This window comes from Temnothorax nylanderi, unplaced genomic scaffold (assembly GCF_030848795.1).
Source record: "Temnothorax nylanderi isolate EJ_2023f unplaced genomic scaffold, tnyl_v1.0 TNYL_tig0022_pilon, whole genome shotgun sequence".
Taxonomy (NCBI): Eukaryota; Metazoa; Arthropoda; class Insecta; order Hymenoptera; family Formicidae; genus Temnothorax; species Temnothorax nylanderi.
Genome location: NW_027249084.1, coordinates 1339391 through 1367157, shown reverse-complemented (window position 1 = coordinate 1367157; position 27767 = coordinate 1339391). Strand labels below are relative to the sequence as shown.

The following is a 27767-nucleotide window of genomic DNA, read 5'->3' as shown; positions in this document are numbered from 1 at the left end:
AACACAGTATCCATTTACTTTATCACATCTCGTTTATAACATAATAATTATCTGCATTAGTTTATCAAAAGCATCCAAATTTAAATGCGTGTACAATTTTCCAAATGTTCACAAGTCATGTAACTTAGGATCATCTACATCAAAGGTGCCGACGCTGTATTGCAAGTGTTGCAACTGTGTAATAGCTAGACTGTGCTGGAACGCGCATAGCCTATCCCCCTCCATTTGATAAAACGATCAGACTGTGCGTCAAAATAGCGGACAAAGCTATCTCTTTCTTGCGTGTATCGAGCATACTATCGAGATAGTTATCGAAAAACATTATATTTTACTAACAATAAGTTTCTCATTCAATTTTACTTCTATAAGTTAAAAACCTTAAATTAACTTTAATTACAATTTTTAATTCTATAAAATTTTTGATGTTCTTTTAAAATTCAGTTTTATTTAACAAAACAATTTTTCAATATATTTTCGCAAAAATATTTTTAAAACTTAGTATAATAACTGTTAGCATATTAGTCACGTTATCACCACATCTCAGATAGACAGAGAAAGCCTTATTCGCAAGCAACTATTGCACTCACGTAGCTGACTAGCTGTGGCAAAACAAGCCGGAGTAAAACAACGGCGTGCGCATTCCAGTATGTAGCTGATTTCAATGGTATAAAGTATAAACCAAGCCTGACTAACACGCGCCGAGCCAGTGACTCGGAGCCACGGCCCCACTCGTGACTCTTTCTCCTACCTCGCACTCCTCGGAGCTCGGGCTCGGCTCCCCCCACTCTCCCACTCGACGCTTGTTCTTAACTTGTCTTAAGGTCCGCGCACAATGAAAAAGAAATCGGGAATAAAGCTAACATTGATGCATGGCTTTCGATAGGTTAAAAATCTATTGCCTGTGTTATTCATTGTGCATCCTGTTTCTGTTGCCTGTGTTTTTCATTGTGCATCCAGTTTTATTCCTGTTCCTTAGTCCTAATATTTAATATCTGTTCTCTGTTCATTATATTTTTCATTGTGCGGGGCCTTTACGAGCATCGTGCTTTTTTTGAAATATCACTTACTGCTTCTACGTTACAACGCGTATGCAAAATAACATTATAATTTGCATTGTTGTCTGAAGAAGTCACACAACACAAAGCGAGACATTATGATCAATACTATACTGCTTTAAGCGTAGTAAGTAAATAAGAACGTTTACGACACGATGCCGTGCGGCATCAATCAAACTACATCGACTGCTACAGAAAAACATGATAGTGGTGAAAGTCTGAAGCGGTAAGAGAGAGATCGATGGCTCCTTCGCTCCTGGTTAGACAGGCCTGATATAAATTAATAACATTAAAGAACCACTAAGCGCTTACTAAACTACTTTTTCTACTGAACGCAGCTAATATCAGAATCATCACAGACCTGGAAAATTAGGAAAATCGGGAAAAGGCATGGAAATTTAAATTGGTCAGGAAAAACCTAAAAAAAAATCAGGGAAAAATATAAAAGACCCTTGAATTTTAAACTTTGCTCACAATTTCCATAAATTGTCTTATTCTAAACAATACTTATAAATCTTTTAAATATCATATTTAATATTTATAGTCAAATGCGTTCAAAATTCACGCACTTTACAAGTCATTTCTTATGTGTTACTACGAGGAAGCACTTTTGAAACGCTCTTGCGTCCATTTCTTATTTCATGTTTCTCTACTTCTTCTCTTGCAATGGTAATCAACAAAATAATTAAAATTTACTTTTTATTCGGTACTTTTATTCAATCATCTTTTTTCCTCATAACTGTATTCTTTTTTTCAATATTTATTTACTTTTTGTTGGCCTAACTTTGCATTCAGGATTATATTATGTTACTAAACTTGTAAATTTGTGTTGCTTCTAATAATATAAGATTATAAGCTATTCCTGCAATCCTTGCTTCTAAATATCAAAATTTAAGATTACATGTTAGTCATGAAAAATTCTTTAATTATTATCGAACTACAAAACATGGAAAAGTTAAGGAAACTCAAAATTCATTTTCTGTGACAATCCTAAATGTGTTTGACTGATTTTTTAAGGGAATCCTGGAGTAACGATAATGATCAACATTTACAGCATCGAATTTTTTTCGAATTGGCTTTACTGAATTAAAAAATATAAAAACAAAATCTGTTATAAAAATCTTTCTTATAAGACTTTTAAACTTAGCTTCAATAATTCAATGCTGTTCTTTGATCTAATTCAAAAGTCAAGACACTTTCGATTTTTATACATAAATTATATAACTTGTATATTAAGCGAACGTTTCCATGAACTAACAGCTCTAGGTACAAAAAGTGTGACACCAAGTAGTATAATTAAATATAATTTTTTAACTTTTTAAATTCTTAGTCTTAAATTTATCATCCCGCTCATTATTCTTGTACATACTTTAAACGTATGTAAATGGGTTTTTAATTCTGTAAAGCCAATTCGAAGAAAATTCGATACTGTAAATGTCGGTAAATTGCCGTCACTCCAGGATCCTTAAAGGAGTACTAAAAGTGGCACGACTAAAAATGATGTGCATCAAAGATATTTATGAAAAAAAATTGGACAGTGACAGAGCAATCAGACTTCTGAAAAGAAGAGGATAATTTTCCGGTCCTATCTCCAGAATTCCTGGAAATTAAAGCAGTTGTATGACAAAGTAGGGAATAGAAGCCATAATTAAATCTATGCGCATGTGCGTGCTCTTATGTAGGTATCTCATTTTAAACAACATGTTTGTTATCATCTCGTAACTAATTGTAAGTAATATATTTAATTACTATTTTTTAAGATTACTAAACATCACAGATGCGCGCTATTTAGCGTTAATATTATACTATTACTATTACATTACACTATTATTATTACATTACACTACAACTCCTTAATACACAAAACTGTCAAAATATGCGATGACAGATGCTCACGAAGTAAGTGCAGTGAGAGAACCAATCAGCATCGCGGAAAAACTTGTGGTTAATGATAACGTAACCAATTGCAACGCATGGGCAATCGCAACATGACCAAGTGCAACATCAATATAGGCAATCCAGAGGCGTATTTACGGAAAATAGCTCCTATGGCAAGCATTAAAAATGTGTCCCTGTTCAAACATCTGACACCTATCTTTTAGATAACTTTATCATATCATAATATCACCTCAAAAATACAAATCAAGCTTGTTAATGTTTTACTTAATACATTATGACACTACATGAAAATTACAATTGCACCTTGCCATTGTTTTTATGTGTATTAATGTCTACTGTGGTTGAGGAAGAACGTTGGACCATCAAACGATAACGGGTAACCTCCGTTTGGACACATAACGATTGGACACCGCATTATTGGACATCGCTTTAACATTGTATGGTTCGCGTGATATGTTCGCTGATATGTATGTATAGACGGTACACATGTAGGCGTAAGAGAGACTACCGCCCCTCCCCCGCCCGCAAGCAGGGATGGATGAGTGTGAACCTCGGTTCGCGTGACAAGTTGAAAATCCGTATGAAACCGTACAATGATCCACGATCGTCCATGGTGTCCAATCGTGCGGTGTCCAATAGTTCGTGTCCAATCGTTACGTGTCCAACCTGGATATGCCCAACTATAACCATACTGAAAAGATTACTGTCGTATCCCCTCCATAGTATCAAATGATCCATGGTATCAACAAGAGTGATAGTTGAACTGGTTCCATGTTGTCTCTTTTTAGCGTAAACTAGCGTGACTGGAAACATTTCATGTTTGTGTGCAGTGCGTATGAGAAAATGCTTCAGTGTGTAGAAAATGCTTGCGAAGGTAAATGTTCTTAGGAGTGTATATCGAGTCAGGTGATTGCTACAGGTAGTCAGACAAGGATAACATGGTACCCGTTCAACTATTTCTTTCATACAGCTTGATCGCTCAAGAACAAAGAAATGCTCTTTTCAGTATGGTTATAGTTCAATGCATTGGACTTAGAATATATATAACTAGAAGGGAAATTGCCTATACCTCCCGTGGAACGAGCCTGTGTCCAACAGGAGAGTAAAATCCTAATCGCCTGCAATGCGCATACGCAAAATCGTCGTTGCCATGGTTACATATATGTTCTAAGCGCGATCTTACTCTTCTCTTGCCAAACAGTAGATAACCACGGCAACGACGATATCTGCGTATGCGCATTGCAGGCGATTAGGACTCACTACCTTTCTCGCTCGCGTTGGACCGTATTAGATTAATAAAAACTGCTCAGTGACGCCCCCCTTCAAGTGGCGCCCAGGACACGTGTCATACCTTAGATCAGGCTTCGTCAACTTCGAGTTCCTGGATAAATCATGTCTGCTAAACTTCATTTAGCGAAGAAACCCCTTTTCTCCACTCTCTGTGAATGGAAAGGGAGAAACGTCGTGGCTTTGAAGCTTGAAGTTGATCAAACCTGCCTTAGATAATATACTCCTACATTGCTAGCTTCGTATCTTGCTTAAAATGGATCGGGCACCAAAAGAGAGAAATGACATACCAGAATTTGATTGTTTTGCACAAGCGAGAGCGAGAGCGAGAGAGCGAGAGAGCGAGAGAGACAGCGCGAGAGCGCGAGAGCGAGAGAGAGCGAGAGAGAGAGAGAGCGCGAAAGAGAGAGAGAGAGATAGCGTACCGGACTTTGATTGTTTTGCGTAAATGCGACGTAACTATGACATAACCTAAAAGAGATCCGAGTTAATAGAAATTGCCAATGCAACGCACCTTGTTCAACATTTGTGGGATGGAGAAAGCTATCGTCTGCACCGTAATGTTTTTGTCAGGTTTTAATCATAGACCTAGGAAGAGATAGACAGAGCGTAAGCCTGCAGGGTAGGTGAAAGCGCGGTGAGGGGAAATAGAGACCATCTCGACAAACTTCGGTTAGCCTCGTAAACATTCGGACGCTCGACAGCACACAAACAACACACGACGTAGTTGTCGCTTTGGTATGTGTTGCGAGCATGTGGAGAGAATGCGCTAGCATGCACTGGTCTGGTAGCGTATCCCCTCCACATGCTGGCAACACACATCAAAGCGACAACCAGTCGTGTGCTGTCCGTGTGCTGTCGAGCGTCCGAATGTTTATGAGTCTAACCGAAGTTTGTCAAGAATGGTCTCTATTTCCCCTCGCGTCGATTTCTGGACCCCTCTTGCCCATAGTATCACTTTACGCTTCGTCTATCTCTTCCTAGGTCTATGGTTTCAATCGATACTACCACTATAGGAGTATTACATATATGCCTTAGATAGACTCTGGGTCAATCCGAATGGACAACCCCTCCGATTGGAATGAACCTTTGGAGATGGCTTCAAGAGATCATATTAAGGTCATATGTCAAGGTTCCATACGTGGGTTTTGAATGGTTTAAAAACTATGAACAAAAATATCACTGAAAGTAGTAAAAATCAGCAAAAGAAGACTTAACCGCTTAAATGATCTTGGCCTTGACATATATTATCAAGGTTATGTGTTATGTCCCTGAATAACATTTAAAAGATTTTAGTCGTCGCTCATTCTTTATTAAAAAGTTATTAACAAATATAACTGAGAAATATAACAGTTTGTGTCAGTACTAAAGGAAGCTGATATGTGTGTATAGACAGTAGGGGAGACCGGGGCCTAACCGTCAGTTTTTTTTTTCGGTGCCGATTTTTAACAAGAAAATAAATAATTTTAGTTAAATATGGTATACCACTGTAAAAAGTGAACCTTTAGCTACAAAATTTATATAGGAAATTTTTATCTACGTCGCTTTGTTTAACCGGTATAGAGCAAAAACGACAACGGTGGAAAAATTGAAATCTCAAAAATGCTGGGGTTTAACCGTCACACTGCATTTTCAATACATATACGTACATCTAATCCTGAAAAATGATAGGATACATCTTAATAATTGTTTTTTAAGAGAAAAATATAAAAATTTATTTAAAATGTTTATGCGAAACATTATTAAAAAATAGTTACGAGGGTTCCTCTTTCCGCAGAAGTCACTCGTCCGACTTGTTTCACTCCTCGACGTCCGATGACTCTATTCGGTGTCTGAACGGTTGTAATTCCCGTCTCATCCATATTCCATATGCAGTGAGCCTGGAAATGCCCGGAAATGCCTTGGAAATGCACCCGGACTGCTTACTGACGGATTAACCCCAAACACAAGTTTCAGGTTTGATCGCCCACAAAATATGACATCAACGATAATGAAAAAACTACACTGGATTCGTGTTCAGCATGCATTACTCTTTATAATCACGTACCTCGAGATTTGGAGAGCAAATATTATTGCAGATATTACAAAATTTCCACGCGCAGAAAATGTAACTTTTACCTTCCGAAAACACGTTTGTCCTCGTAAAAATCATAACACGGCAGGTAACCTGCCGAAACTCCGTTGGTCACATGGGTACCATAAGCAGCGTTTACAATGTTAATAGCGAGTTCGCACAATATACAGGTTCCGAGATATTTGATTTGACGGTTCAACCCCGGCGACGGTTAGGCCCCGGTCTCCCCTACACATGTAGGCAAGGGAGAGGCTACGCCCCTCTCCCTGCAGCAGGGGTAGTGGAAACTTGCAAACCTATGTGGAACTGTACAACGATAAAAGTAGTTTTGCCCCAAAAGCGGGGGGAGTGTGGAGTGAACCTAGCTTCGCGTGGAAACTTGCAAACCCATGTGGAACCGTACAATGATAAAAGTAGTTTTGCTCCAAAAACAGGGGGAAGGTAGACCTCGGCTCGCGTGGAAATTTGCAAACCCATGTGGAACTGTACAAGGAAAATAGTTTTGCCCTAAAAGCAGAAGGCAGTGTGGAATGGATCTAGCTTCGTGTCGAAACTTGTAAACCCATGTAGAACCGTACAACGATGGAAGTAGTTTTGCCCCAAAAGCGGGGGGGAGTGTGGAGTGAACCTAGCGTCGCGTGGAAACTTGCAAACCCATGTGAAACCATACAACGATGGTAGTTTTGCTTCAAAAGCAGGGGGAAGGTGGACTTCGGTTCGCGTGGAAACTTGCAAACCCATGTGGAATTGTACAACGATAAAAGTAGTTTTGTCTCAAAAGCAGGGGGAAGGTGGACCTCGGTTCGCGTAAAACTTGCAAATCCATGTGGAACCGTACAACGATAGAAGTAGTTTTACCCCAAAAGCAGAGGGGAGTATGGAGTAAACCTCGCTTCGCGTTAAAAGTAAAGAAAATTAAATTAAATTAAAAGTATTTAATTATATGCGGAACACATTACAGATGCGCCATATTTGAGGTAGAGCGCCGCACGCCTTGTTTAACCTCTTCTAAGCTAGCAGGACCAAATGGGCAGAATCAAACCGGACCTATCAGAATATTTAGTACCTATTTTGTACTAATTTGTACCACTAATAACAATTTTGTACCTCGTGCCGTTTCGGAGAAAATCGTGGCGCTGCTACCTTAGCATTAAGCTAGAAAGACCACAAGAAAAAAAAAGAAAAAAAGAAAATTAAATACAGAAATTTGAAGGACAGAATTTGTATTATTGTCTTCGCTGATACGAAAACTAATTTTTCGTTGTTAATGCGAACTAGCTTAGGCTGTAGTTCCGAATGGGTCACCTCTCCGATTGGAATGAATCTTTGCAGATGATATTGTCACGATACCTAGAGGTTATTTATCAAGATCCTATCTTCGGGCTATCTATAATTTTCTAGATTCTAGTCTGACAATCGTCCTCTTCTATGGACCTCTTCTAAGCTAGCAGGACCAAATGGGCAGAATCAAACCGGACCTATCAGAATATTTAGTACCTCATAAACTCATAAACTCATAAACTATCTTTATTGCTTATCCCCGCAGGGTTTGCAAGGCGTTTTTATAAGGAACGTTACCCAAACCTTTACACTACTACCCTTCTCCTCTCACTTTAACCCTTTTGGACCAACAGCTTAACGTCTCTTCCGAAAGACGGAGCCCAGTATGCTCCGCACAAGAGCCTATCTTGCACGGAGGGGCGCAGCTGCCGGAAAAACATTCCATGTTTACATGGCTCTAGTGGACTCGAACCTGGTTCCTCAGATTACGAGTCTGGCGCTCTACCACTAGACCACACTGCCGCCTCGAATATTTAGTACCTATTTTGTACTAATTTGTACCACTAATAACAATTTTTTACCTCGTGCCGTTTCGGAGAAAATCGCGGCGCTGCTACCTTAGCATTAAGCTAGAAAGACCACAAGAAAAAAAAAGAAAAAAAGAAAATTAAATACAGAAATTTGAAGGACAGAATTTGTACTAATTTGTACCATACAAATAAACTTAATATATTCATCCCTTCTGCCTGAAACAGCCCCTAATAGAACTCAATCCTATTAGTCTCAAGAGTAAAGTACTCTTTCTCATCAGCAGAATCAATCGCTACTTGTAGACTCGATTCAGGATGATTTGTACCGCAAAAATATAAAGTTTCAGATTTTGTACCCCAGCCGTTTGATAAAAAACTACCCCCGATCCCTAACAGTCTCAAGAGTAAAGTACTCTTTCTCATCAGCAGAATCAATCGCTACTTGTAGACTCGATTCAGGATGATTTGTACCGCGAAAATATAAAGTTTCAGATTTTGTACCCCAGCCGTTTGATAAAAAACTACCCCCGATCCCTAACAGTCTCAAGAGTAAAGTACTCTTTCTTATCAGCAGAATCAATCACTACTCGTAGAATCGATTCAGGATAATTTGTACCGCGAAAATATAAAGTTTCAGATTTTGTACCCCAGCCGTTTGATAAAAAACTACCCCCGATCCCTAACAGTCTCAAGAGTAAAGTACTCTTTCTTATCAGCAGAATCAATCACTACTCGTAGAATCGATTCAGGATAATTTGTACCGCGAAAATACAAAGTTTCAGATTTTGTACTCCAGCCGTTTGACGGAAAACTACCCTCGATTCCTAACAGTCTTAAGAGTATAGTACCTTTGGTCGCGAACAAAATCAATCGCTATTTGCGTACTGGATGCGACATAATTTATACCATTGAAATATAAAATATATAGTTATTTTGTACCGGTGCCGTTTTTTTAAAATTATTTAGGAATAAATTAAGATCTGATTTGTTATGATTCAACTTATAAAAAGATATCGAAGTAAACTGTACGTATTTGCATGTATACGGGTGTGTGCGCGTATATGTGCATGAAACGGAAAACCTCATCGTTGTACAGTTAACCCGTACGTCAACTTTTCAATAAAATTGTAACAGTTAATGATTATGGGAATGTAAAAACAGTTTGACATATTTATATTCAATGCAATTTATACGAGTAGTGATTGATTCTGCTGACAAGAAAGAGTACTTTACTCTTGAGACTGTTAGGGATCGGGGGTAGTTTTTTATCAAACGGCTGGGGTACAAAATTCGAAACTTTATATTTTCGCGGTACAAATTATCCTGAATCGATTCTACGAGTAGTGATTGATTCTGCTGATAGGAAAGAGTACTTTACTCTTGAGACTGTTAGGGATCGGGGGTGGTTTTTTATCAAACGGCTGGGGTACAAAATCTGAAACTTTATATTTTCGCGGTACAAATTATCCTGAATCGATTCTACGAGTAGTGATTGATTCTGCTGATAAGAAAGAGTACTTTACTCTTGAGACTGTTAGGGATCGGGGGTAGTTTTTTATCAAACGACTGGGGTACAAAATCTGAAACTTTATATTTTCGCGGTACAAATCATCCTGAATCGAGTCTACAAGTAGCGATTGATTCTGCTGATGAGAAAGAGTACTTTACTCTTGAGACTGTTAGGGATCGGGGGTAGTTTTTTATCAAACGGCTGGGGTACAAAATCTGAAACTTTATATTTTTGCGGTACAAATCATCCTGAATCGAGTCTACAAGTAGCGATTGATTCTGCTGATGAGAAAGAGTACTTTACTCTTGAGACTAATAGGATTGAGTTCTATTAGGGGCTGTTTCAGGCAGAAGGGATGAATATATTAAGTTTATTTGTATGGTACAAATTAGTACAAATTCTGTCCTTCAAATTTCTGTATTTAATTTTCTTTTTTTCTTTTTTTTTCTTGTGGTCTTTCTAGCTTAATGCTAAGGTAGCAGCGCCGCGATTTTCTCCGAAACGGCACGAGGTAAAAAATTGTTATTAGTGGTACAAATTAGTACAAAATAGGTACTAAATATTCGAGGCGGCAGTGTGGTCTAGTGGTAGAGCGCCAGACTCGTAATCTGAGGAACCAGGTTCGAGTCCACTAGAGCCATGTAAACATGGAATGTTTTTCCGGCAGCTGCGCCCCTCCGTGCAAGATAGGCTCTTGTGCGGAGCATACTGGGCTCCGTCTTTCGGAAGAGACGTTAAGCTGTTGGTCCAAAAGGGTTAAAGTGAGAGGAGAAGGGTAGTAGTGTAAAGGTTTGGGTAACGTTCCTTATAAAAACGCCTTGCAAACCCTGCGGGGATAAGCAATAAAGATAGTTTATGAGTTTATGAGTTTATGAGGTACTAAATATTCTGATAGGTCCGGTTTGATTCTGCCCATTTGGTCCTGCTAGCTTAGAAGAGGTCCATAGAAGAGGACGATTGTCAGACTAGAATCTAGAAAATTATAGATAGCCCGAAGATAGGATCTTGATAAATAACCTCTAGGTATCGTGACAATATCATCTGCAAAGATTCATTCCAATCGGAGAGGTGACCCATTCGGAACTACAGCCTAAACTAGTTCGCATTAACAACGAAAAATTAGTTTTCGTATCAGCGAAGACAATAATACATCTTTCGATGAAATAAGCCTACTGGAGAAAAACCATTTTTAAAAAAGCATCAACAATAGTACCTCACGGGTGATGCAGAAAGCTATTGTTAAAACTGTAATTATTATCTATATATCACAAATATATTATTATAATACATAATACATATATAATAGATTACATGTATAGTCCATTAATAATAGAAAATTTAGTTTAATTTTTTATGAAAATAAAAACTATTTAGCAAGGAAAATATTTTAATGACAATTTAGCAGATGGTACGATCCCTATTTCTCATATAGATACGTTCCTGAGGCACGGCGGATCACACGCGCGATCGGCGGCTCGGCCGTTGAGCCAGCGATGGGGGGGATAGGCGTCGCCTCAAGGTGCTTTGGGAGCGTCGAGCGTCGAGCGTCAAGCGTCAATACCCTTGCGTAGATGTATAAACATGCAAATCGCGCAGATTTCAGCGCGAATTCAAGATGCTGAATAAAATGACTACTGACTAGAATTAGCGTCAAGACGCTGAAATCTGCGCGTTTAGACATCTGCGCAAGGGTGCTGCGCGCGTGTTAGACGCTTGACGCTCAACGCTCGATGCTACTACATAATGGCGCCTTCAGAAATCGGCCTGAAAAGGGCACCTAATTCCAAGCCCTGGTCTGTACATAGTTCTGACACTGTGAGCGTCAATATCTTTGATGTAGATTATCTCAAGTTATATGACCTGTCGCCATTTTGAAAATTATACGTGTGCTTAAATTTAGATGTTTCTCATAAACTATAAAAATAATTATTATGTTGTAAATAAGATGAAAGTAAGTGGATGCTATTTATTCATTATAAAATTTATTCTTATTGTAATAAATAGAAAATTATTATTATTGTGTATCGACCTATAGTATGGAAGCGCGACGCAAATCGAAAGTGTGTCTCAATGTGCAGGAAGGACAGCAAGCGATTACGACCAATATCTGTCTTTTTCTAGTCCGAGCCATAACATCTGTTTGCAAAGCCTTGTGCAAATCATGTTTTTCAGTGAAAATTAAATAAGTAATAATAACATGTTTATTTAATGCAAAAGTATGTTTTTATTTAATTTTTAACAAAATTTTTTTCTCTCAGATTTTTTGTCGCAGTTAATCAGCGAAGAAAACGAACATTGGCAGTTACGTTCCTGAGTGACCGAAAATTAGACCAATCAGATGCACAGATAGAGATAGAGATGGTGTGCGACTATTTGCTCACTCATATTTGAGGACCGTATTTCATATACGAGTAAAATAGGGATCGCACAGTTTATACTATAGGTCGATGTTGTTATGTTATTATTAGATTACTATAATTCTCAACTCATGTTAACCGAGATCTTACATATCATAAAGAAGAAAGAATGTAACTTCCTTATCATTTGAATGAGTTACAATGTTGCAATGGTAAAGTAGGAATCTCAAGTTATTTTACGTTTCCTACTATACCGACTATTGCAAATCACTTTGTAGCTAAATGGGTGCTTTCCAGTTAACAACACAAGTCGACACAAGCGTCACTCAATCTTTCTTACTAGGGGTGTGTCCCACTTATCGCTCGCAACGCTCGTGGAATCATTTCATCCTTGTTGTTTGTCAAATGTTAAATAAGGGCGAAATGTTGTGAGCATTGTGAGCGATAAATGGAACGCAGCCTAGATGTTGAAAAAAGATAGACTGAAGCTTGTATCGACTTGTGTCGCTAAAGGAAAAGCACCTAATACCTAGCATACAGAATTGAGATAATGGAATTGAACAAATTAAATAATCAAATAGAAGAACAATCTGATTAATAGATCTATACATTATTCACACAGATAATAATTATCTAATGCATTGTATTTTTCTGAATGCAGCCACTGTTGTACATATTACTATACATATATTCACATAACATATTGATTGAAACCTTGTGGTCTAAAATCTAGCTCTATATTTGGGCAATTGGCAACTACACTATCTGTCATGTTATCAACCACAATTGCCATATTACTTTAATGGGTTACTTGAATAGATAGCTAATGAGATTACCATATAATTCAAAGTATTCTTAAGGTGCCCTCACAATCTGCTTCACTATATTTGGCGTGAGACACAATGCCTCTTGATAATAATAAAAATACTAATAAAACTACTTTAAGTAGCAAAATACTTCAACATTCAATGACTATTGAATATGATGTTACAAAAATGATTGTGGAAATTTTATACATAAAATATGAATTAAAGATTAGAAAGTTAAAACATGACATTAAAATAAGTATTAACATAATATAATATAACAAACTGGCTTTTTTCGATTTATGTATATATTTTATACATAATTCAATTTCGAATGAAAGATTAAATAAGTCCAAAACATTTGCATGTATAACTGACACCAAGAAATACCTAACCAAATAACTAAATGTAAAATATAAATGAAGTCTTGAATCCTATATATATATATATATATATATATATATATATATAATCTAAAGTTCTCTTGTTACTCTTGCGTATATACTTATATAATTATAAAATAAGTACTTACTACTGTACGGATGAGTACAGCTCTTTCGTATAATTGAACTCGAGCCATATCGAGATGTCACCAGCACACTTATTTCTTCTATAACATATTAAATTATAGATTATATTATATTAAAATCATTAAAGAGCAATATTTTCAAGCATTTGTGCAAAAAAATAACTCAAGGTAAAAAGGTTAACAGATTATCTATGTAAACATTATGCATTAGCATTACGTAAATGCTTCATCAAAAAAGATTAACAGACTTTCTAATATAGAAGCATAATCAATCTAAGTACACAATAATACATAAATGCACACTACAATAAAATCTATATGATAATTAAATAGAATGTTATAGAAATATATTAATGCGTTAAATTCAATATAACTTTCAAGGTCTTGTGCTTGGAAAGAACAAATGTTTGACGAAAACAGATGTTTTCATCAAGAAATATATATAAGAGAGTTATACACATAACATAATCAAATTTATATATTTGAAATAAAATAATAATGTTCATCTTAGAGCATCGGCATTGTCGTACCTGAATGCGAGCGTATTGAACCATTGAACAGGACGTTTATGTAAAACTAGTATTCATATTGCTTTAAGATCACTGGTCGCACTGCTTGCAATTACGTGTTTTCGCAATAGCACAACATTGTTCATCTTAGAGCATCGGCATTGTCGTACCTGAATGCGAGCGTATTGAACCATTGAACAGGACGTTTATGTAAAACTAGTATTCATATTGCTTTAAGATCACTGATCGCACTGCTTGCGATTACGTGTTTTCGCAATAGCACAACATTGTTTCGTACGGAACCCGAACTGGTCACCGCACAAATCACAAGTAATCCTCTCGCAACGGACTGCAACGAACTCGACCAGCTCGACCTGACCTTACTTGACTACGATCACCGAACTACAGCTGTTACACAAAATGGCGGCGATACTGACGCATGAGACGCATCTGGTATGTATATGCGTAGTTGACTCGGTCGGTCATATCGGATAGGCGATATATCGAGAGAACACTCGAGGTTTGTTCGCGTCGCACGCCCCACCATGCTCCTACTCACTCCAACGCACTCCAAAAACTCATCTGCTCCAATCGCCACCCTTTACCCGTGATCCAAGTGTCTCTGGTGTATATTGGAGTATGCGACGCGAACGCGGACAAACCTTCGATGTTCATATATATCGATAAAAGATAATGATAATTGATTCTTAGAAACTTCAAAAATAATTGAACAGTTTTTATTTATTGAAATATAGTATTATATTTATTTTTATTACATATGGCATAATTATCTTTCTCATCATTGATTATGGAAAACAAAAATACAAGAATTTTTATTTTTAATGTAAAAAATTTAATATATTATTATTATTGATTGATTATCATAAAATCGTACAGAATATTTTCAAAAATAAGGAACATTTGCTAAAATTCTTTCGCTATCTCCACACTCGGTTTGCACTAGTATGAAATTAATTTTATTGGCATCATTATTTCATCAGATTGAGGTAAGACCACTCTCTCAATTTCTAGTGAGGACAACAACACCATCGGGTATTAAATTTTCACGAATACAATCCGGCACAACGGCACGAAATCATTAACGATAAGAGCATTAGTACCTATTTATCAGCCGCAGAAGTCCTGGGATAAAGTTCTCCACAAGTACAAGCTGTAAGCAGTGTAAAACGCTATTCAAATATTCTCTTAAATTATGTAGCTTTACTAGGTAGCGATGTAATGGATGTCGAGGATAGAGACTGACGGAAACGAGAGAGACACAGTTGGATCCTAGTGGCGTGTAGAAGCTTCTCATAAAGGATTTAAGGTAGCGCATTAAATTCAATCCCATTTCGTTCTCTCCGAACTGATACTCGTGTATTTGTGCCGGATTAAACCACAATTTTGCATTACACGTTTTGACTATGTAATGGAGAAGTACAGTATCTATTTAATTTGGAGTTTAATACGGAATATATTTAAAACACTTAACTTATGGGATCTCTTTCCTAATAGGAAAATATTTATAAAATTATATGACGAAATCTGAATGAAATTAGGATGCTGCAGTTATGTCTCAATATTTGCAATACTTATAAAAATGTAGAATATTAATAAATATTTGCACAATTTGTTTCTAAATAGTGTTTCAGCAAAACAGCGTTATGGCGAATTATCTTAACAGAATATTTGCAAAATTAAATTTGGAAAAAGATTACGTATTAATTGCGAAATATATTTGTCCTCCTGTATTACGTAACATATTCTGTGTTTCTGGGTCGCCGCTAGATGGCATCCTTTCTCGTATGTAAAAATGGACATGGGGGGGGGGGGGGGTACGATAACGCGGGACGGGAGTTACGTCTACACTCGACAAACTTCGGCTAGACTCGGAAACATTCGGAGGATTGATTTATTTCTGCGCACGTGCGGTGCGGCATGCAGGCAACACGTGAACTTCACGTCGTGAAGGCGGGAACAGGCAAGAAACGTGAAAGTCGTGAAGCGTTAGAGCCTGTTCACAAGAGGCGTTTCTGCCGCGCGGTTGCCGCGCGCTGTCGCGAGGTGAGGTGCGACAACGCGCTGAACGCGCGCATACGCGCGTACTCGAAACGGCGTACGCGCGATAGCGAGTGTCCTATGGATCTAAAATGCCGCAAAGCGTATCGTAGACGCTTGGTTTAGCGGTCTTATGCTATGTATATGCAGCCTATGCAATTTTGTGTGCGAGATCCTTTAGGCCCGGTCTACAATGGATGTCGTAACTGTCGTAAGTCGTGAGTCGTAAGAAATTGACCAATCATTAGTTGATTATTCTCCTCAAATTCGACTGTGATTGGTCAATTTCTTACGATTAACGACTCACGACAGTTACGACACCCATTGTAGACCGGGCCTTAGGACCAAAGCACAAAGATTGTCGTAACCGTTTACCTATCGTAAGTCGTAAGTCGATATCGGAAGTCAATGCACAAGGATTGACGACGCGTATCCATCGCGTCGCATCACGCGACGGATACGACATACGCTAACGTCAATCCTTGTGCGTTACTTATATCCACGACTACGACTGTCGTATATCGCTACGCTACTTGACCAATGACAGTCTATTATTCTTCTTGCGGTTGAAGAATAATGAACTGTGATTGGCCAATTCTTACGATTTACGACTTACGACACCCATTGTAGACCGGCCCTTATGTGCTTTGGCCCTTAGCCGTTAGCTTTTGCTGTTAACGTGAAAAGAAGAAGAAGAAGTGAAAGAAGAAGCCGTTAGCACAGTAAAAGTACATACAGTAGTGACACTGACTCCGCACCTTTGATGTAATGGGTCCCAGGTCACATGACTCGCCGCCATCTTTCTGGGCTTGTAAACGCTTAAGAGAGAAAGAGAGAGAAGTATCTCTCTCTTTGTCCTACATACAGGCCGCCATATTCCTGGTAGGATAAACCGATGCATGCGCACTGGAAATTGAGTACCACTAAACAAGTTCAGTGTCTCTACTGTGTATACTTATACTATGCCGTTAGCTTTTATGCAGCAATAAGTGATCATATGTGCTCCATTGTGCGCAGGCGTTATGTCTACGACTACAGCTTTGGGCCGGTTCTACATTGGTCGTATCGTAGCGTCGTAAGTCGTAAGTCGTAAGAAATTGACCAATTACAGTCGAATTTGAAGAGAATAATCGACTGTGATTAGTCAGTTTCTTACGAGTTACGACTTACGACGTTACGATACGACCAATGTAGAACCGGCCCAAAGCCGTAGTCGTAGACATAACGCCTGCGCACAATGGAGCACATATGATCACTTATTGCTGCATAACCGGCCTTGATCCAAACGCCGAACATATCCGAACCGTACTCATTAATCGGAAATAGCCGAATTTAGACGTAACCCGCCTTAGGCCCGGTCTACAATGGATGTTGTAAGTCGTAAGTCGTAAGAATTGGCCAATCACAGTTCATTATTCTTCGACCGCAAGGTGAATAATGGACTGTGATTGGTCAATTCTTACGACTCACAACTTACAACACCCATTGTAGACCGGCCCTTAGGCCCGGTCTACAATCAGTCGTATGTCGGAGTCGGATGTCGCAACGTAGCCGATGGTCCAATGAGAGAATTTTTTTTTCGGAAACAAATTTTTCTCAGGCCCGGTCTACAATGGGTGTCGTAACTGTCGTAAGTCGTTAGTCGTAAGAAATTGACCAATCACAATCGAATTTGAAAAGAATAATCAACTAATGATTGGTCAATTTCTTACAACGGATGTTGTAAGTCGTAAGTCGTAAGAATTGGCCAATCACAGTTCATTATTCTTCGACCGCAAGGAGAATATCAGTCGCGGAAAATCAGTTACGAGGAAAATATCAGTCCATGTGACCGCACCCTAAGCGTATCGCGTAACCAATCAGAAGCGCGAATATGCGTAACCGAAAATGCGAAACGCTTTTAATTGGTTACGCGGTTAAGGCCTTCACACATAAAATCGCGTAAGAACGTAAAACGTAAGCGTAAGAAAATCGACCAATCCCAATCAAGTATTGCGCTGTTCGTAATCCCAGTAGGGGAAAATACTCGATTGGGATTGATCGATTTTCTTACGCTTACGTTTTACGTCCTTACGGCATTTTATGTGTGACGGCCTTTACGCGTTACGCGGAAAATACATGCCATGTGACTTCAGCCTTAAACCTTGTGTACACGATACTAGAAATCGGTCCGAGTCCTCGGTCCGAGAAAAAGTTACTAGAACTCGAATCGTGTACACAGGCAACTCGGATGAATTTCTCGAATAGAAATCTCGTACAGAAAAATGCATCCTGTCCCATTTTTCCGTACAAGTTATCGATTCAATTCCATGTTGCCAACGTTATTACTTTATAAATAGCTAGTCAATGACGGTCAATGTAACGTTGGACAACGGAAATGTATATAACTTTCATAAATCTTTGATAAATAGAGAAAAGAGAATTATATATATATATATATATATATATTCTACGGGCCCAGGCTCATACTCAGCTCTCGACCCCACATTTTTCGACTCTAACGCTATCTAGAATCATCAAAGTACAACTACTTCTATTCGAGAACTTGAATCGAGGACTTGGACCGATTTCAGAAATCGTGTACACAAGGCTTTACACTCGGTCTATCTCTTCCTTAGTAGTTATGGGTGGTATATATGTAACTGTTATATATACACTGAAATATATACAAACTGAAACGAGCGCTGCTATAGAAATCCACGGCGAGCGATGTGAGAGAGAAGTTCCTCTCTTCTTGTTTAGTCCACAGCGTAGTCAAGAGTGGGGAGGATGGAGTGCGGATAAAGTACAGACCGATCAAGAAAACCAGACAAGGAACAGCGTTGCTCGAGACACCTTGACTAGAGATCCTTAAGGAGGTTCGGTGGCTTCATCGGGGGGAGTAGTGGGACGCGGGGGTTCTGGCAACAGCGCACTAGCCAGCACTAGCGTTTGAAGTAGTGGGAGTGAAGGGGATTGCTCTGATTAGTCGCCGCGTGTATAGTGCGTGCTGCTGCTCACGACCGTGGCAGTCTAGCAGACGAAAAATCAAGCAATTTATGCTTTAATAATTAATTTTTCTACGAAATGTGCGGTAACCTTCCCCTTTCTTTCACTCATTTATTTGTACATTATTAAGTTACATGTGCATATTTTTTTTTCCTTATTATTTGCATTTTTTTCTTGCACTTATTTCATTCTAAAGGTGTGCAATATGTCATTTCCCATAAGAACCTATGCTAAAAAGTACAATTTTTGGAGTAGATTTTTTTCAAAACGGGACGGTGAAAAATTCCCAAAAAATTCACATAATTCTATTTTGCATTCCAGAACAACATATTAAAATTTCATGAAATTGGCTGCATTTTTTTGTAGCCACTGAACCTCCTTAACCAGAGATCGGACAATGTGCCGTATGCTCTCTCTCATATCGCATAGGCAGGCCCAACGCTCATTTCAGTTAGTATATATTTTATCGGTATTTGCTGGAATGATTTTGCTTCTAATTAAATATTGAAGTAATTGTGCATAATTTATACCCAAAATTGAATTTATCAATTTTTGTGCAAATATTATTCAGAAATTTTATGCTGACAAAACTGTTGCGTTATGGTGAATCATCTTATTGTTAGTGCAATAATTATGAAATTCCTCTCTATTGAATGATGCAATTATTGTACAATATTTACGCAATTTTCCTATTATTAAAAAATTGTAAAAACGTTAAAATGTTTTATTGCAAAAAGAATTAATAACATATCGAAATATGTCGTAATTTTATTTAAATCTATTCAAGTATAATATATTACAAAGAATTATCCAAAGTTACAAAATAAAAACAATTTTTGGAAACGAAAAAAACGATTTCCCTATATAAACATAATGCCATGTTTACCATGTTTACCATATAATTTTTATGTATTATTAAACAATGTGCGTCATCTTTGTGCTATACAAATTTGAAAAAATAATTTTGAATCGCACATTAGAGCCACTACAGGAATAATTATTACATTTTAATTTTTATTAAAAAAAAAGAAGAGAAGAACATGAGAAGCCGGCCAGGCAGTAACAATAAACGAAGTCGAGGCTCACATTAGGTATGAATAAAGTCTCATATTTTTTCTGGACAATGATCGGTATTGTCATTATAGTCGGCATTGGCATTGCGATCAGACAAATTGTTCCTTAAAAAATGATTGCGCATTTAAGTAATGGTCGATACTTGTTATGGAAGATAAATAATTATTATTACGATTCTCATATCACCACTGACGACCATAAGAAATATGTCATGGGAGAGCAGGTGTTAAGGCCCTTACACAATGCCAAGCAACTGAGGCAACAAGCAATAGAAACAGGGAATAGAAATCAGAAATCATGTATAAATGTAGAATAAACAGTGACACAAGCAATAGACACAGAGTTTCCGTCATGTTAAAAATTTTGTGCCTATTGCCTGTTGCCAACCAATCATAACATTCGAATTTTTTAGGTTGTAATTAACAAATGTTTGGTTATTTCCTGTTCCTATTGCCTATTGCCTGGCATTGTGCAAGGGCCTTTATCGTTAAAAACACATCGACTTAGCTTACATGCAGTGGGAACTTTTCGCTTGCTGGAAAGCTCCCAGTATTAATAAAGTTTCTTCAGTTTTACGAGAGTAGAATCGATAGAGAGAATCTCTCTATCGATTAGACAGGTGTGTAATTCTGTAATTGATTGGTCTAAAGACAAGAACATTGCGGCGATGTAGGCGGTTGATACTGGAGAATGTTGTAGGAGAGGGAGATTTGTAGTAGTATAAGTGCATATAGTAGTAAAAGATGATACAGAATCCTGAAGGTGTTCCTAGTTGTATCTATTTCGTTGTTGAGCGACGTAGAAACTTTCTGGCGCTGTCTAAGTTTTCTGAGTAATTAAAACCACTTAACACATGATTTTACCTAATTTTCTGATATCGCTACGAGAAATCAGTTTTAAATTGCTTCTCTAGGGAGAAGGGAAAGAAAAGAGCGTAGTTGTAGCACAATCATGACAATTTTTAATTATATCATCAAATTATATCATCAATAAATCTTCTTATACATTTATTGCGATTTGGTTTTGCTTTCCATTACTCTTTTATAAAAATTTTTTAATGTAATTATTTTTGACAGAATTTGCATCATGAAATGAATAGAACAAAGAAATTTTTTATCAGTTTTATCTATAATGTTATATTGTCCATTATTGTAAACTACAACTTTGAAAATATTTAATAATAAATTAATATATTAACAATTAAGACTTTTTAATCGACTCGATTGGCTATCATCGTCATGACAACTCGACCATTGGTTTTGGTCAGATTAATTGTCAAGACATTTCGATCAGGGGTTTTGGTTCTTCTGAATTGATATAATTTTGAAGCTTATATATATATATATATATATATATATATATATTATATATATATATATTATATATATATATTATATATATATATATATAAGCATCACATTTAAATAATTTAATTTATTGTGAAAAATATTACCTCTGGTTATATTACCAGGTTCTAACCTGGAACCTCCCTCATTCCGTGTAGGGTGTCGACTGAGGCAGAAGGACCAAAACCCATGGTCGAAATGTCTTGACGATTAATCTGACCAAAACCAATGGTCGAGTTGTCACGACGATGATAGCCAATCGAGTCGATTAAAAAGCCTTAATTGTCAATTATTTATTGGCGTAATAAATGTACTTATTTGTGTTTAATTAATATATTCTTTATTAAGGGGATCCTATAGTGGCAGTAATTACCGACATTTAGTTAAAAGCATACAACTTTTAATTAGCTTTACGGAATTGCAAAATTTTTATACAGAATTAAAGCACGCACAAAAATGCAGAGGGCTAGAGTCGGTTTTACATTCAAAACAAAAAAAATTAAAAATTTGGGCACATAGAGCTGTCACTGACGACAATATTCGCTTATACAAAAATACTGCAGTTTATATATACAAAATGAGATACTAGCCCTCTAGGGAAAACATTGAAGAACAATATCGTGCAATTACAACTACGATAGAAGTCTAGAAAAAAAGTGTCATGCTTTTAACTTTTATATGTGCAAAAGCACATGCAGGTTGATAGGATAAGCAGTATTGCATGTAGCGAGAGATGGCGCAGCAATCGGACAAGGACAGATACCTATAGTTAGACAAGGACAGATATAGATATATAACATAGAAAACAAAACTAGAAATGTTGACATTATCGACATCGAGGAAGTTCGGCCTTCGCTATAGGATCCCCTTAAGGTTTTTGTTTAAAAGAAAACCTTGGGTTATAATAAAGGGGTTGCAAATATTAGGTTCTGATAGAGCCGTGATATGGATTGTAAGTTAGCAGCCAACATTGTCAAATCAGACAAAGTCAAGTGGTTTGCCAGAATTTCATAAATCTGCGGAGCTGGTTGTATCTTCTTGGTCTTCAAAAAAAGTTAGAATGGATAATTTGGGCCTTCCACGCGATTATTAATAGCTTGTTTAAGCCATTAGGCCACTGGGGTTATTTGCCCCAATATGACAAAAGTAGTATTCATGATGGTAGAAAGGACAAATTTTCCACTAAGGATTTCAGATTTTAAGGATTTTAATGAGAAATAAAGTGCTAACACAGCACGCATTGCACTCTAAGTCCCGATCTACAATAGGTGTTTTAAGCCCTAAGCACTAAGAAATTGACCAACCACAGTCGAATGTGAGAAGAATAATAGACTGTACCTATATCGTACGGATACCCGCATCGCATGGATACCTAACCCAAATTATCTCTGGGTAGCCGCGAAACCGGTCCAGATCCGTATACAACGGGTAATGGGCGAGCGGGCGGATCCTCGGATACCCGGGTATTCCGAACTCTAGTTTCGACGGACACTTATGGCTAGGTCGGCTAGGATTTCTTGGGGTTATATCTTTCTCTCACATTTCCGGTTATACCCCAAGCGACGGAGCCAATCAAAGATCGTTAACGGTTTGTCTGATCTCTGGTTAAGGATCTCTACCCTCCACATGTTGTAAGCCAGACTGCAGACCGAATAATATGCTCTAAATGTTCCCGAATCTAAGGTTTGTCGAGTTCGCTTTCGAGTTGTTATTTCCCTTTATCACGTTATCACGTACCCCGCAGGCTTAAGGCCTTAGCACACAAACTTAAGCACTTGGCACACGAACTTTAGAAAAACTTAAGCAGTAAAACTAAAGGCCTCCGCACACAAATTGCCGTAGCAGTAACATAAGACGTAACATAAGAATTGTACTTACGTTACTGCTACGGCAATTTGTGTGCAGGGGCTCATACAGTTACGCAGGTATACTATATGGTAAAAAAGCTGCGCAACGACAATATAACGATAACGATACTGGATAACGAGTTACAGAATCGCGGCCCAGAGACTCTAATGTACGCGGTACGGGAGCCATCCCCTCCACATGCTACCAAGGCTGGTTTATGGCATTATTAGGGTGACTATGGCCGGTATGCCTAGGCTGCGGTCCACTTGACACTACAAATGCTTCGAAACATTCCTCTTCTCCTTTCTTTCAATGAAGAAAGAAGGAGCAGAACGCTTCAAAGCATTTGTAGCGTTAAGTGGACCGCAGCCATAGTCAAATCTTATATATAAGATCGTCTTATATAAGTTCATCTTTAGATACTTCGTAGCCAATAAAACGAGTCGTATAGCATCTATAAAAGATAAACTTAAGACGATCTTAAATATAAGATCTGACTATGAATGCCGGTCTATGTGGTGAGTACTTTCTTAGACATTGGATGCTTTTAAAAACACTCCATACGAAGTGATGTGTAAGTGCCCGTCTACAATAGGTGTTTTAATCCCTAAGCTTTAAGAAATTGTTCAATCACAGTTAAATTTGAGGAGAATAATTGACTGTGATTGGTCAATTTCTTAGGGCTTAGGGCTTAAAACACCTATTGTAGACTGGAACTAAGAACCGTTAAGGACCGTCTACAATAGCCGTAAAGCCCGTATCAGACTACGGATTGGGATTGAGATTGGATTGAAATTTAATCAATCAGAACAGAGAAAACTAATCTCAAGTTTAGTAAACTTTGCTCTGATTGGTCTAATTTCAATCCAATCTCAATCCCAATCCGTAGTCTGATACGGGCATAAGAGTATGTAGTAAGACATAAGCAGTAAGCTATTGACTAATGGAATTTTTACAATTCAAGAATAATTGACTGTGGCTGGTCAATAGCTTAGTGCTTACATCTTACTGCATACTCTTACGGCTATTGTAGACGGTCCTTTAGATTTATAGGAGAATATCAGCAAAGTTTGTAGAATGGATTCAGATAGCTGGATAGTGGCCGGTGGTGCGAAGCTACCATCCGTGGGATTATGCCTGAACGCCTCTAAGGCCGTATCCTCTCTAATCAAAGGTGGCAATGATATCTCTAGGGCCGGTATTCATAGTTATTTAAGACCGTCTTAAGTTCAATCTTAAGATGTCATGAACCAATCACAGAGCCGTATTAGCGTCTTAAGACATTACTTAAGACGACCTTGAAGACTATGAATACCGGCCTAGGAGTCTCGTGAGTCGAAAGGCTCAAAACAATGTGACGCACTACTAGGCGTGCGTCACACGTGAAATTCACGTCACTAGGTGAAATTAATGAACGTTAAAACCTGGATGAACTATCTGCAAGACAGCTCTTTCTGTGTTCTCTCCTAGCTTTCCCGGTGTTTGATATAGCTAACAGTTACTCAGGGAACTTAATGAAAAAGGGATTCTATCATCGACATGTATTCAGTGATGGTGACAGCGACAGCTACTGTTACGCGTGACCGCTTGAGATATAAAGGGGCTGGTGCTATACAAATTTAGTTCTTACAGGAAATCCTGTCCGAATTTGTATTTGAAAGACATGGGAATATATACCAGTGACCCGCGATTTTAAGAAAGTATATAAGATTTGCTTTCTTTAGTCACAAAAAATGGCAAAAGCACAAGGTGCCGTTGTTTTGAAACATCTAATACACATATAACTCTAGAACAGATAAAATCACCGAATCTAGTGCAGGTATAATAGATCATAGAATCTGGGACCTCCCATGTCGAGTGGTGGATGCCGATTTTTATAAATAAATCCTTTCACTTAGAAAATATGCCACGGTGTTCCAATTGGAGATAGGAAATGCGCATAATACTTCGAATCGATATTGATTTGACATAGAAATCATTTTGTCAAAAAACATATCAATTTAAGAATCGATTTCGATTCAGTCGTGTGCATAATTTCGAATATTTAAATTGTCGATGCTAAAAAATTCACCCTTTTTCCCCCCGATTCCAATGTCAAAAGACACGGTAGTGTCTCGCGCCAAGTACACGCGAAGCGAGACCGCACCGTGACTCTTTTACGCGACGCGACGAGTTGCGAGTACTCGAGATGTTGAAATCTCAATAACGAGTGAACGGATAAGTTCTAAGTAGGCTTGATCGGTAGCTTGGAGTCGATTTATAAATAAGTGTTTTTATTTTTCCCTTACGTGCCCTACGAGCGGAGATATTGCGACGCAAAGTCCAAATGTGAAATTTTTTTATTAAGATACGTCGTCGTCTGGGGACGTACCTAAGTCGTCTACAGACGATTCCGAGTCTCGACATCGAACTCGCGAAACTCATGTTCGACTTAGACGCCGTGCCGTCGTAAGCGGTGAGATCCCGACGATGGGCAGAGGCGCCGTACAGCAAACCGGGCTCGTGTGATGACCGGCCCGTGAGGACCGGCCGTCTAGTAGTGCGTCACATTGTTTTGAGCTTTTCGACTCACAAGACTCCTAGAGATATCATTGCCACCTTTGATTAGAGAGGATACGGCCTTAGAGGCGTTCAGGCATAATCCCACGGATGGTAGCTTCGCACCACCGGCCGCTCGACCGAGTGCGTGAACCAAATGTCCGAACCTGCGGTTCTCTCGTACTGAGCAAGATTACTATCGCAATGACTGGTCATCAGTAGGGTAAAACTAACCTGTCTCACGACGGTCTAACCCCAGTTACGTACTTGTGAAATTATCGGTGATATTTTAGAAATCATGACAGACCTTTCAATTGAAATACATTAAAACATACAAAACATCATGTACTTTTGCGACCGCCAACCAGCAAGTTAACCTCAACTTTATAGATTTAAACACAACTGTATTTTGTAATAAAATATCGACTAAAATATTTCACACAAAGCAACATAAATCATACTTACAGGTTTCTAATCACTTTCCATGGCATGAGACTGGATAGAAAATAAAAATCGTCAAACAGATGCTCTTTTAGTCACTTCTTATTCAGATGCGGCTCTTTTTCTTCTGGTTTATGGCACAAAAGTTCCTTCACGCCCTTCACGGATAGCATCGGCCATTTTGAGATGCGGCTCTTGCCTCTTTTCAGAGAGCGATACGGCATCTCTTTCAGTCACGTTCTCACTCCAACGACAGCTAACGATAGTGAATAGATTCAAGCATTGTGATTGGTTAAATTAGCCTCTTCAATTATACATTGACCAAACGCGCGCGGTTAGGGCCATGGCACAGGGCGCAAGGTTCAGGGGGGGGGGGCACAGTCAAGACGATAAAATAAGTTTGAAAAAAGAAGGCATAAACAATTCTTCCTCCATGACTCGAAACCTCCAAGGGCGTACCGCCGCGCGTCGAGTGGCCAGGAGATCGATCATGTATCTTTTCCCCTAGAGCGGAAATGTGAAAAGTGAAGTTTTATGTGACTATCACTTTCTATTCAACACCAATAGAAAGAGATAGTTACATGAAACTTTTCACGTTTCCGCCTTACAGGAAAAATTACGTGATCGGCCCAGCCGATTTCACAGTCTCCGATTAATTTGATCTTCCGATTAAACTCACTCTGCATCTCTTTCTAATGCTAAGACTCCATAGACGTGGCAACGCCGTGCGGCAGAGTGCGTTGACCAATCAGAAGGCTGCCGCAAGTCGTCTGCGTTAATCTGCGGCAAAATCAAAATTTGTTGATTGGTCAACGCACTCTGCCGCACGGCGTTGCCGCGTCTATGGAGTCTTAGCATAACTGTCCCTCTTAGAAAGAGACGAAGAGTGAGTTTAATCGGAGGATCAGGTTAATCGGAGACTGTGAAATCGGCGCTTAAATCTTGACTTCTCGGCGAAGTCTACTGTATAAGTTCCGCAGCAGAGATTGACAAAGGATTTTAATTGACAAAGGACGTTTTGTCCATAGAGAATTCGATTGCAAGGCAACTTAATTATGAAAATATTATTGACGAGTTTGCATCACATAAAGCTCGTAAGTTACATTGTAAGCTAATTGATATTTTTTTAAATATTTATTGTTCTTTTTATTAAAAGTGTTTGAAAGGAGGGGGAGCGCAAAATGTTAAGCTCGCACCGAGCGTAAAAAGTAGGCTAGTTACGGCACTGCATGACACATAAAAAACTTAAGCAGAAAAACGTTAGCAGTAAAGGGCCAATTCCTTTTAGTGACACAAGTCGACACAAGTGTCGTTCTGTCTTTGTTATTCATTGAATGCCAAGAAGGATAGAACGATGTTTGTGTCGACTTGTGTCACTAAAAGGAATTGGCCCAAAGTTAGAACGCATGCGCCAAATAAAGTCACAAGCAAGTCGCAAGCCAATAAGCTTACACTGTACATTCTCACTTACCTACACATGCGGCCATATGCCTTATATAAATTTGTGCCTCTATTTGGCGCATGCGTATATATAGTACGTACTTTTAAGGGTTAGGGTAAAGTCCCATGGAGCCAGCGTACGGCGTACCGGCGTATGGCGTAAAGAAGCTTGGCTAATCACAGGCTTTACGCTTGTT

General features: G+C 38.3%; 1 protein-coding gene across 2 annotated transcripts in view; it reads right to left on the bottom strand.

Moving 5' to 3' along the window:
- Positions 1–26274, bottom strand: part of LOC139769441 (uncharacterized) — a 37031-nt gene extending 10757 nt beyond the window's left edge. The window contains exons 1-2 of one of the 2 annotated variants that reach the window (XM_071700505.1): positions 26155–26274; positions 13332–13409 (exon numbers count right to left, since the gene is read on the bottom strand). In XM_071700505.1, the coding sequence (XP_071556606.1) occupies positions 13332–13379 (48 nt within the window). In that variant the 5' untranslated portion in view covers positions 13380–13409; positions 26155–26274. Of the gene's footprint in view, positions 1–13331; positions 13410–13858; positions 14289–26154 lie in introns of those variants that run through there. The other variant, XM_071700504.1, reaches the window with a different exon arrangement.
- Between the last annotated feature and the right edge of the window lie 1493 nt (positions 26275–27767).